At 40.0% G+C, this 27,538-nt stretch overlaps 1 protein-coding gene across 3 annotated transcripts in view; it reads left to right on the forward strand.

The window, feature by feature from the left end:
- The window catches only part of LOC140469322 (hemicentin-1-like), a 438,266-nt gene that overhangs the window by 244,774 nt on the left and 165,954 nt on the right, over nucleotides 1-27,538 (forward strand). For all 3 annotated transcript variants that reach the window (XM_072565717.1, XM_072565718.1, XM_072565719.1), the window contains exons 43-50: nucleotides 4,494-4,616; nucleotides 6,368-6,529; nucleotides 6,679-6,960; nucleotides 15,316-15,483; nucleotides 19,012-19,125; nucleotides 20,715-20,801; nucleotides 23,301-23,492; nucleotides 26,495-26,668. In XM_072565717.1, coding sequence (XP_072421818.1) covers nucleotides 4,494-4,616; nucleotides 6,368-6,529; nucleotides 6,679-6,960; nucleotides 15,316-15,483; nucleotides 19,012-19,125; nucleotides 20,715-20,801; nucleotides 23,301-23,492; nucleotides 26,495-26,668 — 1,302 coding nt within the window. The remainder of the gene's footprint in view (nucleotides 1-4,493; nucleotides 4,617-6,367; nucleotides 6,530-6,678; nucleotides 6,961-15,315; nucleotides 15,484-19,011; nucleotides 19,126-20,714; nucleotides 20,802-23,300; nucleotides 23,493-26,494; nucleotides 26,669-27,538) is intronic.

The following is a 27,538-nucleotide window of genomic DNA, read 5'->3' on the forward strand; positions in this document are numbered from 1 at the left end:
GTGCAATGCTCTCACTGTACTCACTAGATTATCAGTGTCGACCTCTGTATCCAATTAACTTAATGAGCTCTACCCCTCTGCTGTGCTTACTGTGAGAAAGGGTGAATCCTTCAGGTGCCAGCAGTGAAATAATCTCCCCTCTGATCATCACCAGATAATGCACAAACCAGAGGTAGCATACATATCTTCACTATAAAATAATTTTGTGAAATGGAACATATCTGATGCTGTACTGAAGTGTTTTAGTTCAATTGCTAGCACAGTTGTGGTGCTGTATGTTCCAGTACTGGTGAGAAACTCTTAAAGGTTTCATGTCGAAGGTCACTGGAGACCCTGACTATTATTACTTCCAATGCTGCCTAATGCAGAAGACATACATGATGGCAATTAATGTTATCACTTTGTAAACACATCAAGAAAGACCTTTGTGCTTTTCTTTTGAATCTGAGCTGCCGATCCCATCACCCACTGCCACTAAGTTAAAATGCTTCAATGTTGTGGAGCATCTGGCCTCACTTTTACAAGCATTACTGGAATGGATCACACATCTAGCTGTCAGTGGCTTCATTCAGTAGACAGAGAATGATTCATTGAGGCACTTCTCTGACAGATGGGTAGAAATGAGACACAACACAGTGTCTGTTGACACACTGAAACTAAGTAGTAAGGCACAAAGGCCAAGCTGATTGTGACTGGGGAGTTTTTTTCTAATCTGAAATAAAAGCCAGGCAAGACTCCAACAGCAACTTGAGGTCAGAGCCGTTTTAAGGATTGAAAACACTCATGTGCTAAGCATCGTTTGGGGATTGGTCAGTATTTTGAAGAAATCTCGCTCCAGGCTTCCAATCCAAAAAAAAACCCGGGGCATCAAAACTAACATTCACTGTTCAGACTTCCACAAAACGAATGATCACCACCTTGAGAAACATATAAGAATGCCCTTGGCTCTGATTGAGCAATAACCCAGCTCAAGATGATGGACAGCACAGGAAGACAAAATTATTAGATACTGCAAATTCTATCAGCCTTGACGACATTCCAGCAATAGTACCAAAGACTTATCTTCCAAAGCTTGCATCTACTTGACAATGTGGAAATTGCCCAGATATGTCCTGTACGTGAAAAGCAGGACAAATCCAACCCGGCCAATTGCTGCCCCATCAATCCATTCTCGATCATCAATAACACTGGGCATCCATAAGGTGTTGTTGATCATCAACAGCAGCACAGTTGTTCCCAGTACAATCTGCAACCTCATGGCCCAGCATATCCTCCACTCAGTCTTTGCCATCGAGCCAGAGGAGGGTCAACCTGGTGAAGCTACCAAACAAGGCTACTTGCATGTCAAACAGCATCAGTAACAAGTGCAGACAGACCGAAGCAATCCCACAACCAACGGATCAGATCTAAGCTCTGCAGTTCTGCCACATCCTGTCGTGAACAGTGGTGGTCAATTAAGCAACTCACTGATGGGAGAGATTCCACAAATATCCTCATCCTCAATATTGGAAGAGCCCAACACAGAGTACAAAATACATGGCTATAGCACACATGACAATCTTCAACCAGAAGTGTCAAATGGATGATCTATCTTGGCCTCTTCCACTGATCCCCAGCATCACAGATGTTAGTCTTCAGCCAGTTCGATTCACTCCACCTGATATCCAGAAATATTCCGGAATGCTGGATATTGCAAATTCTATTGGCCTTGACGACATTCCAGCAATAGTACCGAAGACTTGTGCTCAAAAACTTACATCTACTTGACAATGTGGAAAATTGCCCAGATATGTCCTATACGTGAAAAGCCGGACAAATCCAGCCCAGCCAATTGCTGTTGAAACTTAATAACAACAGTGCTATCAAGCATCATCTGTTCAGTAATAACCTGCTCAGTGATGTCCAGTTTGGTTTCTGCCAGGGCCACTTAGCTTCTGACAGTCTTGGTTCAAACATGGACAAAAGAGATGAATTCCAGAGGTGAGGTGACATCAAGGACACTTTCAACTGAGGTGGCATCAAGGACCCCAGTAAAACTAGAGTCAGTTGGAATTAGGGGGCACACTCATTGCTTGTTGCTGTCATACCTGGCACATAGGAAGATGATCTTGGTTGTTGGAGGTCAATCATCTCAGCTCCAGGACATCTCTGCAGGAGTTCCTCAGGATAGTGTTCTAGGCCTAACCATCTTCAGCTGGTTTATCAATGACCTTCCCTGCTTTTTCAGGTGCGGATGTTTGCCACTGAATGTACAAGTTCAGCATCATTTGTGATTTCTGAAATACTAAAGCAGTCCACATTCAAATGCAACAAGATTCAGACAATATCTAGGTTTGGACTAGCAAGTGTGAAGTAAAATTTGTGTCATTTAAATGCCAGGCAATGAATATCTCCAGTTAGAGACAATTTAACAGCACCACTTGGCATTCAATGATGCTACCATCTCTGAATCCCCCACTATCAACATCCTGAAGGTTACCATTGACCAGAAACTCAATTTAACTCACTACATAAACACAGTGGCTATAACAGCAGGTCAGAGGCAAGGAAGATTGCAGTGAGTAACTTACCTCCTGCCTCCCTAAAGCCTGTCCACCATCTAAAAGGCACAAGTCAGGATTATAATGGCATACTCCCCACTTGACCAGATTGGTCAAGTGATGCCCAGCTCTTTTGGCGGATGTTACTCATGCCCCCCTACACATTAACAGCACAGTGGTGGAACGAGTGGAGAGTATCAAGCTCCTGGGAGTGGTCATCCACAACAAGCTTTCTTGGACTCTTCATGTGGATGCCCTGGTTACAAAGGCCCAACAATGTCTCTTCTTCCTCAGGCAGCTGAGGAAATTTGGCATGACGGCGAATACCCTTGCCAACTTTTATAGGTGCGCCATCAAGAGCATTCTGTCTGGATATGTCACTACCTGGTATGGCAACCATACCATTCAAGATTGGAGACGGTTACAGAGAGTGGTGAACTCGGCCCAGACAATCACAAAGGCCAACCTCCCATCTATAGAATCCATCTTCCAGGCCCGTTGTCAAGGAAAGGCCATAGCATTCTCAAAGATCCATCCCACCCTGGCAATGTTTTTCTACAACCTCAACCATTGGGGAGGAGGTACAGAAACCTGAACACATGGACTAGCCGGTTTTGCAACAGTTTCTACCCTGCTGTTGTTAGAATACTGAACTGAATGGACTCACAAATTCTTAACATTCACCTGTACCTGTCTTTTTGTTTTTGCCGCTGTTTACCTGTTATTTACTTATCTAAGCTCCTTAACTATGGGATCTGTCTGTATTGCTCACAAGACAAAGCTTTTCATTGTGCTTCAGTACACTTGACAATAAATTCAATTCAATTCAATTGGTGCAGCTCTAGCATCACTCAAGACGCTTGACAGCATCCATGACAAAATAGCCAGCTTGATTGATTCATATCCATAAGCATCTACTCCCTCCCATGCCAACGCTCAGTAGCAGCAGTGTATACTATCTACAAGATGCACTGCAGAAATTCATGAAAGATCCTTAGATAACACATTCCAAAGCCATCACCTGCAACCTACCTTCCAAGAAACTCCGAGGAGAAAGTGAGGACTGCAGATGCTGGAGATCAGAGCTGAAAATGTGTTGCTGGAAAAGCGCAGCAGGTCAGTCAGCATCCAAGGAACAGGAGAATCGACGTTTTGGGCATCAGCCCTTCTTCAGGAATGAGGAAAGTGTGTCCAGCAGGCTAAGATAAAAGGTAGGGAGGAGTTTCCAAGAAACTCACCATCCTGATTTAGAAATATATCGCCATCAAGCCAGTGGGTCAAAACCCTGGAATTCCCTCCCTAAGTGCATTCTGGGTCTATCAACAACATGTGGACTGAAGTAGTTCAAAAATGCAGCTCACCATCACCTTCTCAAGAGCAACAAGGACAAAGCAGTAAGTGCTGGCAAGCCAGCAAAGCCCGCGTCATGAGAATGTAAAACTCACTGCTTGAAAGGATAGTAATGGCAGAAACTATCATTATTTCAAAAGAATATGGCTATTCATTTGAAGGGCAGTAACATGCAAATTTATTGACATAATGTATGCCCAAGACAGAGCTGAATAGCTTTATAGACATTAACTGCAATAATGATAGTGTTGGGAAATTGTGCTTGGTTTGAAAATGGGTTATGGTCTAGATGAATGGTGGAGCAGTCTCGAGAGGCCAAATGGCTAAATCATGATCCTATTTCCTATGTTCCTACAGACTAAAGCTGGAGATTGTAGTAAGGCTGGATGGCTACTTGTCACTCAGCATGGACAAAATGGCAGGTTAGCTATCTTCCATGCTATAAACTTCTGTTTCTGTGATTCTCAGCCAAATGTGCAGCTATGGGTGGAATAACATGAGCTGTGAGGAGAAGTAATTACATTTTGTTGACAATCACACAAGATCAGACAGTGATAAGCACAATATTTACTCTGACATGCTATGTTTTGAAATATTTTTCAGTGCCTCCAACATTTTATGGATTAAAGGAACAAATATCTGTGACAGTAACTGAAGGAAACACATTGAGTTTGTTTTGTGATTGCATTGGGATTCCTTACCCGACCCTTGAGTGGCAAAAGAATGGTAAGTTCATCAGTAAATTGTACTGTGTTTCTAATTAGATGATCTTGCTGCAGACAGCAAATCCACTCACCCATCCTTTATAATCACAAATTCTACTTAGACTGGTTGAAAACCTGAGTTGAATACTCATGAAGATGAAGTAAGACAAATGGACTGTCTGTTAAGTTGGAAAGATTCTTCTTCCATTTTCTATTCAACTGGTAGTTTAAGCCACTAAGCACCCTGCTAATTTTTTAAAAATCACACAACACCAGGTTGTAGTCCAACAGGTTTATTTGAAAATACAAGCTTTCAGAACGCTGCTCCTTCATCAGATAACTAGTGGGGCAGGATCATAGGACACAGAACTTATCGTAAAAGGTCAAAGTGTCATGCAATTGATGCGATGTATTGAACAAATCTAGATTGTTGTTAAGTCTTTAATCACTTAGAAGGGGGTGCAGGTTTCTATTTTGATGAATCTATACCAAATTTGTAGACATGTGGTAAGGAACTTTGACTTTGAAAGAAAGTCATAACCACTTCATCACTTGAGTTGTTACTAAGCAATATTCTCATTTGTGTGAACTGAAACTTGGTTGAAAGTAAGAGATTTAGTTTTGTTTTTAAGTGTAGCATGGTATGAACAGTTATATCCTTCGTGATCAGTGTCTAGACCATTGTTGTTTTCAATATTTGTAAATGATATGGACTCGTTAAAGGAAGTAAGATACTCTGATGATCTATGGGCTTTTAGGGAAAAAGTACACCATCTTACCTTGTGGTGATAGTCCCTTTAAGAATTTGGCTTTCTCTGAGCTGTTTTCTGGTTAAAATAGCAGTTGATTCCTAATAAATAGTTGTGAGACTACATTGCCTGGAGATAAACTATAGGGAAAAAGAAAGTTCAACAAGTTAATTATAGAGTGACTAGGTTCCTCAGAATAATAACGTGTTCAAGCAATTTAGTTTTTTAGGTTTTGGGACAGGCTGGAGGAGAGAAATTCTCTCTTTAAATAAAGTTCAATTGAAATTTTGTTTGTTCACTACAAGAGTTTTATACTCTTATTAATAAGGATTCCCAACAGTAAAACCATCAAACAATTAGAAAAGCAGGGTGTTTTCCTCATGTGCAAACAAATCTTTTAAAAGTTGGGGGTCAAAAGCATAAGTTGCTAGATTTTTTAAATGAGGCTATAGAATTCACTTATACAAAAGTGAAGGTAAACCTGTTCAGTTGTTTGTTTGTCTGAAGTTAGAATATTGCAACAAAATCTTATTAATATGGAGTATTATGTACACTTTGTGACTGGAGAAGGCTATTGAAAGCATACACTCTTTACTTAACTTACTGTGGTGAGTTTGGTGGATGATTAATGTGCAGGTGTAGAAGGTTCTTAAAAATAAAGGGCAGGCTAAGATTGGAGTGATGTAAATTAATAATCAAGTTTTGGAACTTCAATTTGTATCAAATGTCTTCATCCCTGATTGATTTGCAGGTTAATAACACTGCATCTTGAACATTCTGGGGTATTTTTCAGCAACATCCAGCCATTGTTTTTTCAGCAACATCCAACAACATTCCATTGTTTTATGGCATTAAATGTAGGGATGAGAAGTAATGAGTTTTCATATAACTAAAGAAAAAAATCGATTAATAATGAGAAGAAATAATTTTTAAAAATATTTTGTCTAGGTTTGCTTTTGTAAATCCAGATCTGCTTATCTCTATCTTAATATTTTCTGTCTCTGTTCTTTACTGCCAATCACAGGAAAACCACTGTCTACAGTGAAAGATGATCGAATTACTGTTTCCTCTGGTAGCCAAATGCTACAAATAGCTCGAACTCGGATATCAGATGCTGCAAACTACACATGCATAGGGACTAATTTAGCTGGGACAAACAAACAAGACTATAGTGTGGAGATTTATGGTGAGTGTGGGTAAATTGAGAAGGTGAAATATTTTATATAATGGAAGTGTTTCAGATACCGCAATATCTCTGGAGTACCTCTCCCTGTGTGACCCCTGTGTGACTTGAAGTTTGCCTCAACCCTTGGCGGTTTTCTCTTTCTGTTTCAGTGATGCCCAGTATCAAGAATGGTGGTAGGCAGCCAACAGAAATTTCAATTGCCAGGGGAGCTGAGATCACGCTAGAATGTGAAGCTGATGGAGTTCCATGGCCAACATTGACATGGGTGAAAGATGGGCGTCCTGTGGTGAGCAGACGAGGCATCCAAGTGGAGAACGAAGGGCGGTCTCTGAAAATTCAAAGGGCACAGGAGGACAACACAGGCCGGTACACTTGTCTGGCTATTAATGTGGCTGGACAATCAGACAGGAAGTTTGATTTGAGTGTCCATGGTAAGCGTTTGAGTTACTACTGGTTTTGAACAGATGCCACTCATCATCTAATTAGTCATATGGCCAGCAAGTAAAAGGATAGAACGAGGCAAAGAAAGGGCCAATACATTTAGATCTCATAATAAAATAGTTATAGTGTCCAGAACAGGTTAACTGGATGAAGCAGAAGTCTATTCATTTGAGTGATTGTCATTATCAGATTTATTGGTGTCACTTGATTACTGCGTTCATCTGGGTGTTTTAAAACTGTTGGTTATTCCTATGAGATGTCTCAAGATGTGATTGTGAGTTTCAAAGTCAGACTCAAAAATGGCCTCCATTTTCATCCTTAGACTGTAGTGAGTTATCTGACTGTTAGCTAAAACATTAGTTCTCAGGGTCTCTTTTGTTTAGGAGAAGCTAAGGTCACCAGTCTTGCCCACCCTCTCTTACATGTCATTGCAAAAATATAACTCAGGTTAAAGATAGAGAGTTAGAAGGAAGAATGGTCCTACTCTGATAAAAAGTCACGTGGAGTTGCTCATTCAGTTTGTTCCTGTTTGGTTTTACAATTTTTAAAAATCCAATCTCGCAGAATGTTATAATGGTAGCTTATAAAATCCAATTGTTATTGCTAGCATCTAACACTTGGGAGTCCTGTCTGGTGTGTGATGTTACAAGTATTTGGGCAGAGCATACTGGCCAGTTCTCATATGGCTTCATCTGTGGACTTGTGTGGTCATGACTTGCATTTGGACTAGTCCAGAGGACACCCACAGACTGCACTTCAAGAGCCACTAAGGTAGTTGTCTGGTTCAACTGGTTTTGCAATTGGTCCTTGGTGTCCAGTTCATGCAATATTTAACTGTTATCTGGATTATGGTTGTGACCATTGTTTAGACATTGCAAATGGCCAACCAGCCCAGGTTTGAGATTTCCCAGTGAATCAACACTGCTTGAAATAAGGCATTGTCTGATAAGGACACTATTGAAGTAGACAATGGTGACCTCCGCTGCACTTGAATAACCGACCACAATTCAGTATCGAGGTTTAGTCTGCAATGTTATCCACTAGTGAAATATCCAGTGTGGCCAATTGCAAGTTTTAATGTAAAATCAGTCACATTTGTGGATAGAGAATAACTTTACATTGTATAACAGATAATACAAGTAAGGCGTAATTTGCTACCCAAAGGGTTAATGATTTTATTCTGTTACAAATTGACAATCATTCTTCTCTCAATAGGCCCATAAATAATATTGTAGAAAAAAATCCTTCAAGTTTCCATAAAATACACTGGAGAGATTAAAATGGGATGCTGATAATTTATGAGTATATTTGTGTTAATACAATCCAGCTGCTGAAGAACAGACGTGCCATATTTATACCATTTTTCATGCAAGATGCTTCAAACTGTTAGTTCACTGTTTGCTTGCTATAGCAACATTGAGATGTTTTGGCCAAAATTGTGATTTGCTTCCTGTCTGGCTGTCTTTCTCACACACCTGTTCCTTATTCCCAATGTCCTGTACTGTCCTTTCCTTTTGTGATTAACCTGAAATCAAATTTCTGCATTGGGGTTTTCCAGCGTAAGTCACATCCAAATGTTTATCTCACATGTAATTCCATTCAATCAAATTTACATAACATTAAATGCAAAAAACTGTCAAGAATCAGAAGAATTGGAGAGTGTTTTTACATACAGTTTTGCTTTAAAAGATCTCTGCAGACGTACTGAAGAATGGTAATTTGGTAAAGTTTGATTAATACACAGAAAATGTGTTTATCACAGAACAAAATCATTTTGATTTAGTGTCAATCCACATCTCATGAGTAACCTTATTTTAAATGACTAAAACTAACACTTGTTATATACATAGTGGACCTTTTTTTAAAAAAATTGCCAAACGTATCTATTAATGCCCTCATAATCAAAAGTTCCATTTTCATTTTCGGAAAGGTCTGAAAACAAATGTTATGATGGTCCTATCATAGTGGTGAGTGAGTACACCCTGGAGGCCACACCAAGTTTTGTGAGCAAGGCCTGTTTCAAACACAATGTTATAAAACCAGCAGAAAAGATTTTGGACATGCAAGTTTCAATCAGCACTTAGAAGCTCTGAATTTTTTTTTTGCATCAACAAATTGGGGGAATTACACTGAATGAAGTTACATATTTGATCAGAAATTCTAAGCCATGACCTAGAACGTCTGCCAGAACCTCTAAAATGAATAAAGGGTTCCTAGCTTCCTACCTGTGAGTTATCCCTAATTAATCCATTGTCTTATATGACCAGTTCAAACGTAATTTTTTTAATTCCTTCTGTGTATATTATTTCAAGATAAATAAAATTTGTATGAGTAAAGCATTGAATGTGAAGCCTCTAGTGTAAGGACGCTTTGGCATTTAATTAATTCCGTCCACTTTCTCAATGTTTCATAGTTTAGTATAAAAAGGGTTTTATGAAATGGGGCATCAAATGAGCCGTAATTTGTGTTTAAGCCTGAAATTCTTTAGGCAATTGTTAATTTAAAATGTTAGCAATTTACCACAATTTTCAATAAGCTTGATGTGGGTACATTTAAGATTATGATCAATGAGTTGAGAAGTATTTATGCTTCTTTGTAAAATTGATTTTTACTTCAATTTAAAATTGGACTTTGCTGAAATTTCAGCTTAGAACAGATATTTGGAGTCTGAATGGTCCCAGTGTCAAGCTGTGGACTGTGCCTAGCTATAAGTGTACTAAGCTAGGAAAGAGAAAAAAATAGCCACATAACCCATTCCTTATCATCATTCACTGACCTTGCTGAATTGTGTGTTGATGCATGCTTCTGTCAAGAATGTGCACATTGCTGAGTGTAGACATGACAGCATGTTTTGGTGCTTGCATGTATGACAATGTGTTTGCATGTACAAGAGAATGTGCTGACATGTGAATGAGAGTGTATTAATGTGAACATCATCCTGTGTTTTTGTGTATTTGAGCATGCGTTGAGTGTATGTGAGTGTGTGTTTGTGAGTCTTATGGTATAGGCATATGAGTATGTACATGTGAGAGAATGGTTTATGTTTGTGTAGAAGTGAGAATATGGGTTGGTTTGCTCAGCTGGCTGGACATCAGGTTTACAAATGCAGAGTGGTGCCAACAGTGTGGGTTAAATTCCTGCACTGGCTGAGCTTATTATGAAGGACTCTCCTTATCAACCTCTTACCTCGCCTGAGGCATGGTGACCCTCAGGTTAAATTATCACTAGTCATCTCTTTCTTTCTCACTCACTCTCTCTATGAGCGAGCAACGCTATGGTCTGGTAAGACTATGGCGACTTTATCTTTGTCCATGTACGTGTTCTTGAACTGGTGAGTATGTATGAGAATAGATTCAATATGGTACTGTCCTTGAAATGAATATTCCGGAATCAAGGTGCTCTTTTCTGTAAACATAATATTTAAAATCAATGTTGACTTACTTGTTGAGGTATATGAAATAGATAATACTCAGAAAAACCTCACGAACCTTCATCACATAATTCTCCATGAAACTTCAAAGTCATTGCACATAGACAAGCATTTCATAATATATTCAATATTGATGAATCCAAAGATGTGCAGGTTAGGTGGATTGGCCATGCTGAATTGACCCATAGTGTTCAGGGGTGTGCAGGCTAGGTGGATTAGCTATGGGAAATGCAGGGTTACAGGGATAGCATTGGGGGTGGGCCTGGGTGGGATACTTTGGAATGTTGGTGTGGACTCAATGGACTGACCGACCTGCTTCCACACTGACGGGATTCTGTGATCTATGATTATGATATTCTAACAAGGAGAAAGGTTTGAGTTTAAAATAGCTATCCGAGAAAATATGCCACAGCAGTAACCTAGTAATGGGAATTCTGCATTTCACTAAATTATATTTTCTAACATACAGTTGTATTTATGACTCCAATGTGAGGGAAATCAACATAACATTGTTATGAAAAATAATTTGGTCTGATTGTCCATCCCTGGATAGTTAACTTCTCGTGAGTTGAATTTACAGTGTAACAAAGCAGTCAGTATTGTCTTAAGTCTGTTTAAATATAGACATTCTCCCTGACCATAGCTCTACCAACAAACCTAATGGTCAAGCAGTTCATTCCTTCTCTAACTATTATAACGAAAGTAATAAGTTAGTAGATGAAATAATTCCAAGGAGGCAGGTATCCCGTCACCAAGCCACTCTTTATTTACATCTGCATAGTACATAGGTTGTGAACAGCCAGCTTGAGCCAGTCCCTTAAATGAAGAGACTCTCTGAATCTTCTGTTTATTTGTTTTTCTTTTTTTTTCATTTTCATTACCCCCAGACTACCGCCTCACTGCGGTAGTGCTTATTTTTCCCCCGCACCCATGTTTGTGTGTGTGCAGGTGTGAGACACAGTGAAAGACACAAGGTGCACAAATCTTTATTCAATTTCCACCACCAGGAAGAAAGGAAACACGTGGGAGGCCAGTGACAAGCAGTGCCCTTGACATCAAAGGGCAATGCTGCGTGATCAAACAGTGAAGGGAGGGCAGGGATTAAATCAAAACAGAGCTGGTGGGGGAAAATTGTGCACTCCACTCCCTGCGGCACCCACCTCTCCCTGAACGACTCCAGGGTGTTGGTGGACACCGCGTGCTCCTTCTCCAGAGACACCCAGGCTCGAACGTAAATCTCCTGTTTATATCTGTTAACCAGGGCTCCCAGATTGGCCCGGGTTAACAATCTCAATGAAGGATCTCATTGTCAGTGAGATCTACCTTACCCTGGTTCCAATCACTACAGTGGGTATTCCATAAAAGTTCAGTTAGCTCCATCAATAAACCGAGTGAGAAACAGATTACTGTATTTATTCATGTAAAAGTTTAGTTGTTGAGACTAACTTACTTTGGCTCCATCATAGGTTCTCTTATTCATAGTTCAAGGGGTCAAATGTATGCTTGATTTAAGTCCAAATGAAATCCAGAAAACATTGCCATGATGGAATAAAGTAAAGATCCACGTTGATTATTAGCATTTTTATTTTATAACATTACAAACTATTCCATCCAATACAAAATAAATATGTAACAAACTAATAACACTTCTTTTTGAAATCCTTCAAAATCCCTGAAAAATAGTGATATTTTATCTGAGGTATACATGAAAATATGTTTCTTTTAGGCCAAAAATTATGTAGTCTGCTTTTACATGAGTATATGTAATACTATGAGTACCATATGAGTGTGTATGAGTTTTGTTCCTATATCAGTTCCAGTGTGCTATTGCAGAGATGGGAGGGACAGAAGATTGGTACTGAGTGAACAGGGAGTTTTCTGTTCAACCTCTGATTTTCTCCTTTTTTTTATAAACTTGGCAATTAAACAAGCACTTTACACATCAGTATTCAGTTCTTCTGCCACGATTTATTTTTAAAACAGTGTGTAATTTTATGGAGTATATCCTGACAATAAAATAGCACTGAGGAAAAATTTAATCTGAGAATACTCAGGCTTGTCATTAACATTATTGTCTGTCATTTCCAAACTGTAGCATTTATTTTTAATGCATCTTAGAAGAAACAATCCTGAGTGTTAGCAGATGAAATGAGGACTTTCCAGTAATCAGTTCACTGAACAATACATTAAGCTGATTGCCATTATGTTTTCTTGGAATGTTCTGTCTCATCACTTCTATCCAGTGCTTATATTGTCTTGGGGTCAAAGATAATCTTTTTCTCTTTGGCCTTTTTATGTGTCTGGTTTTAATTTTTATTTGCAAGCCTATTAATCAGTCAAGAAAAAAAAACTGCTGGAAAATTTATATGGACTACGTACATATTCCCCCCCCCACAATTTTGTAGCCTTCATTTTGGAACCAGCCCATTCTCCATATGGTAGTCTGATTAGCAAACAACAGTGGACGGTTTTGTACAGCCCAACCCAAATGTTATTCCAACTTGTGGCCAAATGTTTACAGATTTCACCAGGATGGGGAGGGGTAATAGCAATCAACAGCCTAATACCTAATTGTGACAGCTTAACTGTGAGCAGTACGTTCAGGACAGTGAGAAAGCAAATTACCTTGAGATATGGTTTAGTTTAATCTCCCCTCCAGTGGCATCTAATGTCTATATATGAATATTGTGGCCCGAGTTATGAGCCTCTGGCTACACATTGTCTCCATCTTCCGCATCTTTTCAATAGAAGCAGTGCAATTAGACCCAGAATCACAGACAGGCAAAGCATTAACCTAGAAGGTCACTTGTTGAAAATGTAAAATCAGTGTTTTCTTAAAACCAGATGTGGTTAGGCTAGTAAATCTGATTGGGATGAACATCCAATTAACATTCAATCCAATGCTGCATTCCCTGAGTTACCATTGACAGAGTCTGTCTGTCTGTCTTTTGTCCTGCCCTTGTTTCCAAGGATTGAGCAGTGGACTTCTGTTGGATTGGTCCATGCTTATGAGCAAAGTACTGCAATGGCTTGGCAATGCTTTCTGTAGTATGGTTGACCAGGAAATTCAACTAGGTGAAAGTGAGGACTGCAGATGCTGGAGATGAGAGTCAAGACTCGAGTGGTTCTGGAAAAGCACAGCAGGTCAGGCAGCATCCGAGAAGCAGGAAAATTAATGTTTTGGGCAGGATCCCACCCTGATGAAGCTGTGCATTTCCAGCACCAGTCTAATCTTAACCAGGAAGTTTTCCAATTCTTACAATCTGTTGTCTGATGTATTGAAAGGATTTACAGACTGATAACCTGTTTGGCCACATTACACATATATCTTCCATGGTCAACAAGTCCTGGAACATGGACCTTCTGGTACAGAGGTAGTGTGCTTACACTGTGCCATAAGACCTTGTAATGTCAGAGCAGGTGATTGGCATTAAGGTTCTGTGAATGGCAATATATTAACAAAATTTTAGGAAATTCACATCTAGGGCTAATAATAGCACCATGAGTAAGATTTTCTATTTTGGGTTGGATGCCTGGTATTGTCATAAATTGGAGGTCCCATACTTGCATCGTGTCTAAAGCAGTCAGTGAAGTCGATTTATTTCCCAGATTTGTCAATTAGAAGCCAAATGGCCAACACACCATTAAGCACCCTTTCGCCAACATAAAAAAAATTAAAATTAGAAAGATAACCACAGCTTACAGGCTGCTATTGTGTTGGGGAACCTCTCTGCAGTGTAGCTTGCCGCCACATTTATGACTATTGGGAAAGGAAGTCGTCAAAGCTTGTTTTGGTTCTGGGGTGTGCTGCTAGAATCAATATATTTCATTCAAGGTGATCAAGTATAACTTAGTTCCAATCAACATCACAATCCCTATCTTGTGGCAAGTACCATTTCAGAACCAAAAACTGGATGAGAGAGAGGCTTATGGTATTTTATCTTCCTTGGCAATAAGGATATTTCCAGTTTGTATTCTGTGTAGCCTGTTTCCAAATTGTTATTGAAGGAGAGTTTCCCCATTATTCCACTGGAGGACTCTGTTACAATCACTTACTATTTCAGCCTCAAGGAGCTAATTGATTTTTGTTTTAAATCCTGTACGTGGACATCCCATGGTCACCCTTCTTCAGGTGATCCAGATTTTCAGGAAAATGATTTTTGGGAATCTTTAGAAGGGCCTATGTCTGTACTCTTTAGAATGGAAGGCTGTTGGATTGCTAGACCACTCTGGGCACAATTTTCCTCTCCTTGGAGATGGTGAGGAGTGTAGAATGGATGGCAGATAATTAGGTGAACTGTCCCTGGAGAGATGCCTCTCTCTCATCATATCAGCAACTAAATCCTAGGCAATAAGATCCATGGCAACCTAATCGGCTCTAATCAATTAAAGCTCTTAAGTGGTCAATTTCATGGCCTCAGCTCACCATGGGCTTTGTATGACATCATATCAGGAGGTTGTTCTGGCTATCTGTTGCAGTCGTCCCAAGGTTATTAAGTCTTTGGGGTAGGAAATAGCCAGACACACCCAGAGTTAAAATTGCTTGAACAGGCAAAGGCTGACTTTTTATTTCTCTTGTTGAAGACTCCCTTTGCTTAGAAAAATAGTAGCTTCAAGTAAGCAGAATATATATTGTACTTTTCAAAGCACTATACATTGCAAAGTTAATGCCATAATTCAAAACATTGAGTTTTTCAACTTTCGTAAGTGTTTCCTGAACCAACAGGCAAGAGCACTTACAAATATGAGGAATATAAAGCTAGGGTATGTATATATTTAGTATCAATATTGTAATATGAGACTTCCATGGTCAGTTAAATCAGAAATGGCAGCATCAAGTAAAGATACTTTTTCTTTCTGGCATGTCTGCATCAGTGACTGACAGTTGATACTGTGTGTGTCTGTTTTTGGTCAGTCCCTCCAGCTATCATTGGGGAGATTGGGGCTCCAGAAAATATCAGCACCCTTTTGAGCAACTCGATCTCACTGATATGTGAGGCCACTGGCGTCCCTCCACCTGTCTTCACCTGGTTCAGAAATGGATCACCTATTGTCTCCAGTACAAGGATGCAAATACTGTCAGGTAAAGCAAGAAGTAACCTTTGTTTCTCATCGGGGTCACATCCTTAAAGTACAGCAAATTCTGTTTTCACTTCTTTTTTGACTAAATGCTCGTGCCCCATGAAACATATTGATACTGACATTAAATAGTACCATTGTGTTTATCAATCGCTGGTTCCACTTGAAATCTTCACAAGGTAATTTCCTAAGTTTGTGTTTTGAGAGTGATCCCTGAATGGTGCAAACTGCTTGTAAACATTGTCTGATAGTGTAAATTTTGATTCATAACATTCATAACACAGACGCAGCATACATTACATTAAGATTGCAGAGGATGTGTACCAGAGTGGTTCCAGGGCTGAGAGATTTTAGCTATTTGCGGAATGCTGAAGTTGTTTTCCTTGGATCAAAATGGATCGTTGGAGGTGTACAAAGTTACAACAAGTTTAGATAAAAGTAAATCAAGAAAAGCTGTTTCAATTAACTAATGATACAAGGTCTACAGGTCACAAATTTTGAGCAAGGGATAGGCAGGCAATGTAAGGGAGAATTTCTTGTAGCAAGTGATAATGACTTGGAACTGTAGCCTATAAAGATGGAGATGTTGAATAATTTTGAAAGAAAATTGGATGGACATTTGAGGAAAATAATCTCACAGTAGTATCAGTATAGATCAGGAAATTGGTTTGACTGAATTGTTCTGCAATGACCCAGTAGGTTGAATGGCCTTGTGAATTGTGATGACGCTGTGACTGTGACATGAATACATAAATATGATGCATATGTGGATATGTGTACCCAAATACTTATGCAAGCAAACACTCACACAGGGACACACTCTTGCTACTTATGAAAAATGATGAGCAGAAGCCCTCTTGTCACGTGACCTTAATGATGCGTCAGATCAATTTTTGCATTAATATCTGGTGGTACTGACCTTGGCATGAATCTGCCACTCATAGACTTGCCAGCCTTCCATTTGACATATTCTTTTCTACTGCTATATTTGGATAGAGAAATAAATCACTTTTTGATGCTTGATGGTGTTAGTCACAATTGTAAGTGGCCTGAATTGGAAAAGTAAGGTTTTGGTACAGATTGCTTCACGCTCTAGACTGGGCCTAATCTTGCTTAAACTAAAAGTAGAGTTGAATGTGGAATTATGTGAGGTTTTTATCTGCCAGTTTGTTATTCCTTTTCCTTTTAATGGGAATGTCAGTTGGCCAGTTCAGCACAGCTCCAACTTTGGGGTTGAGGCCCACATATGGCTCCAGTGATGGAGTTGCAATGTCCGCTGGAAGAGTCAGACCCCATACAATTTCCTGCAGAAACCATATTCTTTCTGAACAAGGATTGGAACTGTCATTGATGTATTTCTTACTCACAACCCCAAGTAACAGCACAGTGCTGGCACTAATTCTGGCATTGATGCTGGTGTCTTATTAGATATGAGTTTGCTTTTGTGCAACTGCACCACAAGGACACCACTCAAATTACCTCACTTTAATGGGTAGCTATAAACCGATGAGTTTGATATCAGTAGTGGGGAAGTTGTTGTTGGGGGGGAATTCTGAGAGATAGGATTTATGTGCATTTGGAAAGACAAGGACTGATGAGGGATAGGCAGCATGGCTTTGTGCATGGGAAAATATGTCTCACAAATTTGATTGAGTTTTTTGAAGAAGTTACGAAAACGATAGATGAAGGCCAAGGGATAGATGTTGTCTACACAAACTTTCCCAAGGCCTCCGACAAGATCCCACATGGTAGACTGGTTAGTAAGGTTAGATCACATAGGATCCAGATAGAGGTCGCCAGTTGGATACAAAATTGGCTTGATGGTAGAAGACAGAGGGTGGTGGTAAAGCTATATTATTTGGACTGAACACCTGTGACCAGCGCTGTGCCGCAGGGATTGGTTCTGGATCCACTGTTGTTCGTTATTTATATTAATGACGTGGGTGAGAATATGGGAGGTATGGTTAGTACGTTTCAGATGACACAAAAGTTTGTGATATAGTGGACAGTGAAGAAGCTTATCTTAGAGTATGAGATCTTGATCAGATGGGCCAATTGGCTGAGAAATGGCAAATGGGATTTAACTTAAATGAATTTTGGTAAGGCAAACCAAGGCAGGACGTACACAGTTAATGGTAGTGCTCTCGGGATTGTTGGCGAACAGAGGGACCTAAAGCTGCCTAGTTCCTTGAAAATGGCATTGCAGGTAGACAGGGCAGTGAAGAAAGCATTTAGCACGCTTGCCTTCATTGGTCAGAGCACTCAGAGTTGGGACACCATGCTGTGGCTGTACAAGACATTGGTGAGGCCCCTTTTAAAATACTGCATTAAAGTCTGGTTGCCCTGCTATACGAAGAGCGTTGTTAAACTAGAAGGGGTCACAGAAAAAGTTTACAAGGATGTTGCTGGGACGGAAGGGTTTAAATTATGAGAGACTGGAACAGGCTGAGACACATTGCGCTGGAACACAGGAGGCTGAGGGGTGACGTTCTAGAGATTTATAAATCATGTTTGGCATAGATCAGGTGAATAACCAAGGTCTTTTTCCCAGGATAGGGGAGTCCAAAATTAGAGGGCATAGGTTTAAGGTGAAAGGGGAAAGATTCAGAAGTGACCTGAGAGGCAACCTTCTCACACAGATGGTGGTGCATGTATGGAATGGGTTGCCAGAGGAAGTGGTGGAGGTGAGTAAAATTACAACATTTAAAAGACATTTGGACAGATATATGAACAGGAAGGGTTCAGAGGGCTGTGGACCAAATGCAGGCAAATGGGACTAGTTAAATTCAGGATACCTGGGTTGGCGTGGATGATTTGGGCTAAAGGATCTGCGACCGTGCTATCTGATTTTATGACTCTGTGCTCAGTTTACCAGTTTGTAAGCCTCAACGGAGCTCATAAAGTGCGGTTTCTTATTTCCTTGCAAGCACTAAGCCAGGATAACTCCTACTCACTAGTCTGGAGAAGCAGTATTACCACTGACTTGGACTTCTCAAGTGTTAATGTGATGGGGATCTATGTACACGTTAGATAGCAAGTGACTCTGACCTGCTGCTTTGAACCTGTTCATCATTTGGAATAAAAGTTTAATTGGGCACAATACATTATTGCTGTAGCATACAATGCCACAGAGGAGGGAAATTTTATCTTGTACCAGTGATCTTCTGCTGCCAGAGTTGTAGGCAGCAGAAGCCCTGTTACTGCCACAGTGGAGATGATGCAAATTTTGGAACGACACAACTTATGTGCATTTTTTAGCATTTAAACTGACAGAAGCTGCAGGCTGCTTCACCTTGTGCCATCTGTTAGTGTGAGGCCCAGGGAGAAGGGGTCTGAAGTAAATAGGCATATATGCCCTCAAACAGTTCACTTGCAATTATTCAGATGTTACTGCGATTACATTTCACAATGCATTTTTTTGCTGATACCTTCAATAATCCTTTACCATTTCTTCATGACTGTACAAATTATTGTTAATTATGGAATTACTTTACTGCTTTAATTGTTTCCAATTCTTTGATTTACCCCCAAGGTGGACGAACCCTTAAATTGACTCGTGTGCTCATGGGAGATGCCGGCCATTATTCCTGTGTAGCCAGCAACAGTGTAGGGGAAGCAGCAAAGGATTTTCATGTGGATGTGCTGAGTAAGGAGGAGAGAACTGTTGACAATTTTATTCAAAATCCTATCTGTAACATCATACATTGTAACATCTCTATTGCTTGTGAATTCTTCACACAAGTGACATTTCGAAGTACTCAAGGATTGTGTGGTCCCATAACCTACATTAGTTTGTATAAATAAGGCTACATGAAAAGAAATCTTGGCTAACGATCTTTACTTTCCCCTTCCAATAGTCTCCCCTCTTTTTCTGAAGACTCTGAAGTTGGTTCTGTTGATACAAGACATTCATTGGTACCCAAAGTGGCTACCCTTCATGTGAGATAGTGAGATAGTGAGACTCAGTGGGGTCTTCACGTGAGGTACAAATCAACTGTGGTCCTACTGACAGGGGGCTCTTGAGGCCCAGATGCAAGTCCCAGCTGCTCCAGAAGTGTGCTACAACACATCTGAACAGATTGGTCTTAGAATAGCATAATCCTGCGGATTGATAGAACAGACTCGAGGTTGAATGGCTGACTCATAGTTCTTATGTTCCCTAACACTCAATCTTCTGTTATTCTTCAGAAACCACTTAACTCAGACCAGCTCTTTGAATGATAATGGTCTCTCCTTGAGTAACCAGAAAGTTTGGTTACCATAGTAACCAAAAGTAGCACTGCTTCACCTTGTGCCATCTGTTAGTGTGAGGCCCAGGGAGAAGGGGTCTGAAGTAAATAGGCATATATGCCCTCAAACAGTTCACTCGCAATTATTCAGATGTTACTGCGATTACATTTCACGATGCATTTTTTCGCTGATACCTTCAATAATCCTTTACCATTTCTTCATGACTGTACAAATTATTGTTAATTATGGAATTACTTTACTGCTTTAATTGTTTCCAATTAACCAAAAGTTTCCATAGTAACCAAAAGTAGCACTGCTTCACCTTGTGCCAAGGACCCAGGTTTGATTCCATAGTGCCAAGGACCCACTTTTGATTCCACTCTTGGGTGATTGTCTGTGTGGAGTTTGCACATTCTCTCCTTGCCTGCTGCGTTTCCTCTGGATGTTCCAGTTTCCTCCCACAGTCCAAAGGTTAGGTGGATTGACCATGCTAAATTGCCTGTATTGTCCAAGGATATGTAGGCTAGGCGGATTAGTCATGGGAAATGCAGGGATAGGGTAGAGGGATGGGTCTGGGTTGGGTGTTCTTCGGAGGGTTGATGTGGAACCGATGGGCCGAATGGCCTGCTTACACATATTAGGGGGTTCTATGGTTCTATAGCAACCCTATTGGTATGAAAAAAATTCAAACTGAACAAATTAAGGAAGTGAATGTTCCAAATTTCTCAGGAAGAGATGTAGACCAATGAAATAATACAGTAAATAGTATAGCATAGAAGGAAACCATTCAGCTCATTGAGTCCTTGATTACTCTTTGGAAGAGCTTGCCAAATGCATGACAATAAAGTTTTCAAGAGTGTTTGTTTCAAAGGTGAGAAGCAAATCAGTGGCTTAGTTTGGAATTTCTTAGTGTAAAGCTGATAACTATTATCAAGTGGGGAAGTTCAGTGAGGATGTAAAGTCCATCATGGCTCACTAAAATTCCCACATTCTGTGTTTGTGTAGGTCCGCCCAGTATTTTAAATGAAAATCAGGTGGAAAAGTTGGAAGTTAAGCAAAAACAGGACATCAACATGACTTGTTTGACCACAGGTGAATGAATTTTGAAGACTTTCTTTAAATTTAATCAAACGATTTTGCATGTCAGCGCATCTGCTTTTGTATTTTTCATGCTGTTGCCCTTTCTAAAACCAAGAAGTCCTTCTGGAATTTGGTCCCTCATAATTTTGATATTTTACTCCACCTGCCATTCTATTACCTGAGTGTTGCACGTTATTCAATCATTCGGAAATAACTCGCCTCGATCCTCTCCTGATGTCCACATGCATACTGTATGTGAGAGGAGAGAGAGTGTGGGGAGAGTCATTGGATTGGCTCTTGGAAAGAAAACTGTAACTAATTATTAGCTCTCCCCACTTGCTAAACATATTTGGTGAAGCTGAGACTAATTTGCTTGTTGCTGTCCATGTTGAAATTTGATTTTGTTCATTTATTTTTATTTTTACTCTCATCATTGAATTGGCTGAAGACTGGTATCTATAGTGCTAAGGACACAGTAGGAGGCCAAGATGGATCATCCACTCAAAGCTTCTGGCTGATGATTGCTGTGCATGCTTCAGTCTTATCTTTTGCATTGATGTGTTGGGATCTTTGTTCAGCATGGACTGATTGGATCAAAGAGTCTGTTTCCACGCTGTATGACTCTATGACACTATGTCCTTGACCTCCAGAGAGGAAAAGAACAATTTCATATTTATAGGTGTTGTTGGCTGGCCAGCATTTATTGCCCATTCCTTGTTGCATTTGAGAGAATGGTTGTGACATGCCTTCTTGAATCACTGCAATCCATTTGCTGTATGTTGACCTACAATGCCCTGAGGGAGGGAATTCCAGGATTTTGATCTGGCAACAGTGAGGGAAAACTGAAATATTTTCAAGTCAGGATGGTGAGTGGCTTGGAAGGGAACTTTCAGGTGGTAGTGTTCCCATGTTCCGGCTGCCCTTGTCCTTCAAGATAGAAGTGATGAAGGGTTTGCAAAGTGCTGCCTAAGGACCTTTGGTGAATTTCTTCAGTGCATCTTGTAGATGTACATACTGCTGCTACTCAGCATCAAAGTTGAAGAGAGTGGATGCTTGTGGATGTGGTGCCAATCAAGCAGGCTGCTTTGTTCTGGATGGTGTCAAGTTTATTGAGTGTTGTTGGAACTGCACGCATCCAAACAAATGGGGAGTACTCCATCACACTTCTAATTTTGTGCTTTGTAGTTTATGGACAGGGTTTGGGGAGTCCAGAGGTGATTTACTCGTCGCAGTATTCCTCGTCTGTGATCTGCTTCTGTAGCCAGTGTGTTTATACAGCTAATCCAGTTGAATTTCTGGTCAATGGTAACCCCTCGGATGTTGAGAGTGGGTCTTTTAGTGATGGTAACGTCATTGAATGTCAAGGGATGGTGGTTAGATTGTCTCTTATTAGAAATGGTTATTTGTGTGCTACAAATATTACTTGCCACTCGTCAGCCCAAGCCTGGATATTATTCAAATCTTGTTGCATTTCAACATGGGCTGTTTCAGTATCTGAGGCATTGCAAATGGTGCTGAACATTGTGCAATGATCAGCGAACATCCTCACTTCTGACCTTACGATGGAAGGAAGGTCATTAATGAAGCAGCTGAAGATGGTTAGGCCTAGGACACTACTTTGAAGAACTTCTTCAGAGATGTCCTGAAACTGAGATGACTGACCTCTGACAACCACAACCATCTTCCTATGTGCCGGTATGACTTCAATTAGCTCAGGGTTAGTACCCTGATTAACTTTGATTCCAGTTTTGCTAAGTGTCCTTGATTCCACACTGGTTGAAAGCGACCCAAGTCCCCAGAACATTAGCTAGGTTTTTGGGTTAATAGGCTAGTGATAATGCCATCTAGTGATAAATAGTCTTGTGATATAACAAAAATATGAATTGAAAGAGTAGTGTGAAAGAGGAGTCAAATAAATTGGTGACACTATTCTCTGTAATACAATCTTCTGAATACAAATAAGATGTGCCTTCTTTAATGAACGCCAGGTGTACTATTCCAACTGCATGTTGACTTTGTGGCAAACTTTATCCTATATGTAACATATGCTAGACAGTGTAATTTACCCCGTATGTTTTTAATGAGATCCAAGATGTAGGACTTGCTCTGCAAACACATTCCAATTCATAGTTTAATGTCACTAATGAGAAGAAAAGGCAGCTTCCACCAACAAACAAATTGCTGCCATAATTTTTGTGACATATTATACATATCTATGATCAGGGAAGTTGCACCATGCCATGTGATGTTTTTGTGTAAAGGTATTAGCTTCACTTTGAATAGCTACTGCTATACTTTGTCAATCAGCACAAAAATCAGTCAGTTAATCAACTAATTTGAGTCCAGACTATACCTGTGATAGGAGTGTAATGTTTTCAGTTTTTCTGAAAATAAATCTTCTGATACTTGTTCTCAGTAAGAATTCAGTGTTTGTGTTACGGGAGTTACGATAATATTAAAATGTAAAGAACACATCATAATCTATCAGTGGCTTTTTATGATTCATTTCAGGCAATCCAAAGCCGCAGGTTACTTGGCTAAGAGATGGTCAGGAACTGAATGACAGTACAGATTATCGGGTTTCATCAGATGGGTCTGTTCTGGAAATCTTCAAAGCAACTTTGTCTCATACAGGACAGTACACTTGTGTCGCAAGTAACTCTGTGGGTGACAAATCTATAAATTACCATCTCAGTGTTCTAGGTGAGTGATATTAAGAATGGTCACTTCTGTCTATTTACTGGGATAGATAGCATCGGGACACACTGAATCGCAATGATGTGGAGCACCAGAATTTAAATCTATAATTGTAAACTTTGACCCTCTCTGTCTTGACTCCATTTATATCACAATGGAGTGTCTTTTTGTTTTATTCATTCTTGGGGTGTAATATTGTTGGCAAGGCCAATATTTGTTGTCCATCTGTAATTGCTCTTGAGTAGGTGGTGGCTCAACCCTACAACTGAGTGGCTTGCTCAGTTGGGCAGTTTAGAATCAACTGTATTGTGCTGGCCTGGAGCAACATGTGGGCCAGACTGGGTAAGGATGGCAGATTTCCTTTCCTAACTAACAACAGCAAACCAGATGCGTTTTCACAACAAAAAGGTTCAAGATCATAATTGATGAGATTGATCTTAATTCCAGATTTATTGTTTTATTGGATTTAAATTCCTCCAGCTGCCATGGTAGGAATTCAACTCATGTCTCTAGAACATTAGCCCAGACCTCTGGATTATTTGTCCAGTTACATAACCACAATGCTACCCATGTGTACCAAGCAATGATCAGCCACGGCCTGCTGAGTAGGGGTGGGGTGATTCAGAGGGCAAGCATTTGTTAATATTGGGTTAATTTTCAGACCATCACTGCTAGAAAACTTTGTGATTACCATCTGGTGAGAGCTGCACCTGAGGATAAAAGTGAGATAAAAGTAAAAGGTCTTCCAACTTCAACTGACCAAAAATCAATATGTTGGTAGGTGCAGAACAATAAATTGGACAGGTGATTAATAGGCTACTGCAACTACAAAGTCATTAAAAGTGGTCTGGGTTATTGATTTCTTTTTTAGTCCATCAGGAGCACCTTGTCTATCTCCCCTCTCCCCTCTTTTCCCTGTAAAGACTATGCATTCACCATATAGGGAATGTTTAGTGCTGAGACACTTCCCCTTACTCCATGGTACCAGACAACTTGCCCATATTAAGAATGTTTATCACTGAAAGAACTAATTAAAGGGATTTTCAGTGAGGAGAATGGAATGCTTTAGACAAGCTCCAATGTTGAGGATTCCCTGATAAAGGAATCTATCAAGAGTAGTACGCTATACATCTTTACCGCAAACAGAGCCAAGCATCATTGTGATACTCTACAGTCCAACCCCTCTCACTTCCTTCCTGAGTTACACCTAATGCAGTGTTGAATTGTACAGTTTGTGCTAACCACTGGAAGTTGAATTCAGAAACTGTAAGAAATCACATAGTAATGCTTAGCTATTACCAAAGTTAAGTAGAAAAGGTAGAGCTACTTTAATGAACACATGCTGATAAAATATTTCAATTGGATCACATGTTTGAACTGTCGTGGGCAAAGAAGTACTTATAATTTGGTATAAGCTTCCAATCTAAAATCTTGTTAAACTTTTTAAAAAAATTTTAGTTTTGTTTTCTTAACCATTCTTCCCTTTTTTTCATCTCTTTCCTTTTAACCTCGTCTAATTTTTTTTCTATTCTTACTCACGGTGGCAAAGCCTGAAGTAATTGCCCAAGCCTCATTGCCCTTGTGAAGGTGGTTGTGAACCATCTTCTTGAATTGCTTCAGACCATGTGGTGTAGATACATTGTGCCTTTGATTCATACAAATATATTAGGAGCAGAAGTATGCCATTCAATGCCTTTGAGTCTTATCTGGGATTTAATAAGATCATGGCTGATAACAGCCTTAACTACACTTTCCTCCTTACTCCCGCTACCCTCTAACTTCCCAATGGTCAAAAAAGTTACTTTCTTAGGAAAGAAGTTCCAGGATCGAAACCCAGTTATAATGAGGAAAAAAAATCATTGTTACAAGTGTGTAGCTTGGACTTGAATTCTAAAAGCAGTGGTGTTCCAATATCTACAGCCCTTATCTTTCCAGTTGGTAGAGTTCATGTATTTGGAAGGTGCTGTCAAATAACCACGAAAGATTTCCAAGCACCTCTTGTAGATGATACACATTGCTGACACTGTGGTCTCGGTGACAGAAGGAATGATTATTTAGGATGGTTGATTAGATGATCACAACAATAGGTTGAGAATAGTGCACAATACCAATCGGTGGCATTGTCACATACAACAGGAACAAAAAGTGATAGTGAAACTAGAGACATAGTTTCTGCTCTCCCCTTTGGCAGAGAGACTGTGCAGTGCACATTATGCCAATCCCAATTCAGTTGAGATCCTGTGTGGATACTGTGATAAGGTAAACCCGCATAAGAAAGTAAGGAGCTGGAATCGGCAATCTGGCTCATCGAGCCTGCTTTGCCATTCAGTAAGATCTTGGTTGATCTTTTCATGGACTCTGCTCCACTTACCTGCTTGCTCACCATAATCGTTAATTCCCTTACTTTCAAAAATCTTTCAATCTTTGCTTAAAATATTCATCTCTGGCAGCGCACTATTATTTGATCATATTGTTGCAATGGTTAACGATGTCAGTTTGCTTTGAAATTCAAATAATATTTCAGCAAAGGCAGACAAAAACAAAGGCCTAAAAGTGAACTAATCCCCAGGTCCAGATGAGTTGTATCCCAGACTGCTGTCAGAGACAAAGGAGGAAATTACAGAGTCTCTGACCCAAATTTCTTTCAATTTACCTTTCTCATTCCTTTCCCTATTTCCATTCTTCCTGCTGTTCCCAATCCTAGCCTTCCCCTGGTCCCCATTCTTGTTCCTTTCCCTGTGCCGATTCCTTTTACAATCTGCAAGATTGGGAGCAAGGCATATGTCCATGTCCTTAAAACTCTCAGTATATTAGAAGAAGGCAACAACCTAAATGGTGATAACTGCTTTATTTCATGGAGTCATTATGGTACAGGAGGTCACTCAGCACTTGACTGAATTGGTGCAACAGCTTTTGGCCCTTTCCTGCTGTAGTCTGGATGGCAGTGTTGGGACTGTGGAAAACATCCATGCTGAATATCGTGTCCTTGTGTGTTACCATTTTCCTAGTTACACCCAGAATTCCCAATCTTGGTGAAGATGGCACTCCAGAGGATGTCATCGTTATTGTGAATAATCCAACTTCATTGGCATGTGAGGCTGAGGCCTATCCGAGCCCAACCATCACCTGGCTCAAGGACGGCATACCCTTCAAGGCTTCCAGGAATATCCATCTATTGCCAGGTATTTTCCGACCAAGTTGTTTTATTTTGGTGTAACCCAATGTCTTGTTCTTCAACCGCACTCTCTATTTGTAGTGTTACAGAAGTAATGACACCAATTTCATGAAATAGAGGTTCTCCTCCAGAAGTGCAGGTCAGGAACTTGTGGAAGCATTTATCACAATTGTTCATCTGGACAGTGGACTGTAGGGAGTGGTGTGTGATTTCCTGACATGCTCTTACGTTGGTGGGTAGCCCTGCCAGCAACATGTTTATCAAAGCAGCCCCAGCAATTCATACCCATTGAAAGTCAAAACTCAATCAGCTTTAGTCCAACCAAAACCATAGTTGTCAGCCAAGCCTCAGCTGGTAATATATTTTCTTCTGAACCATGAGGCCATGGGTTCAAGTCAAATTTCAAAGATTTGATCAAACTAATCAAAGGTGAAACTCAGTACAGTGTGCTGCGTGTATGCACTATCGATGGTGCCATCTTTCAGATGAAATATCTAACAAGACCCCATCTTCTTTGAAGTGGGCTTCAAATATCCCCTAGCACCCTCAGAAGAAGAACACGGAATTTCTTGATGTCCTCATGATTATCTTACTTCTCTTTCAGGGACCTAGATGCTGCACAGATTGACTATTGCATTTATCACAGCACATTTACTAACTATGCTTAAAAAGGAAGTACAGGTATTTAATTTGCCATCAAGTGCCTTGAGATGTCCTAGGTAGCAAAAGATGCAATATAAATGTATGTTGTTTTTTCATTGTTCCCAAGTTTAATGCTAATTCAGCCTGGAATTCCAATGGACAGTAACCATTGGAATTTATTCTATTTGCATAGAATTTATGATATAAGCCTTTCCATTCAATCCCAACATACTCT

This window comes from Chiloscyllium punctatum, chromosome 49, assembly GCF_047496795.1.
Source record: "Chiloscyllium punctatum isolate Juve2018m chromosome 49, sChiPun1.3, whole genome shotgun sequence".
NCBI classification, from domain to species: domain Eukaryota; kingdom Metazoa; phylum Chordata; class Chondrichthyes; order Orectolobiformes; family Hemiscylliidae; genus Chiloscyllium; species Chiloscyllium punctatum.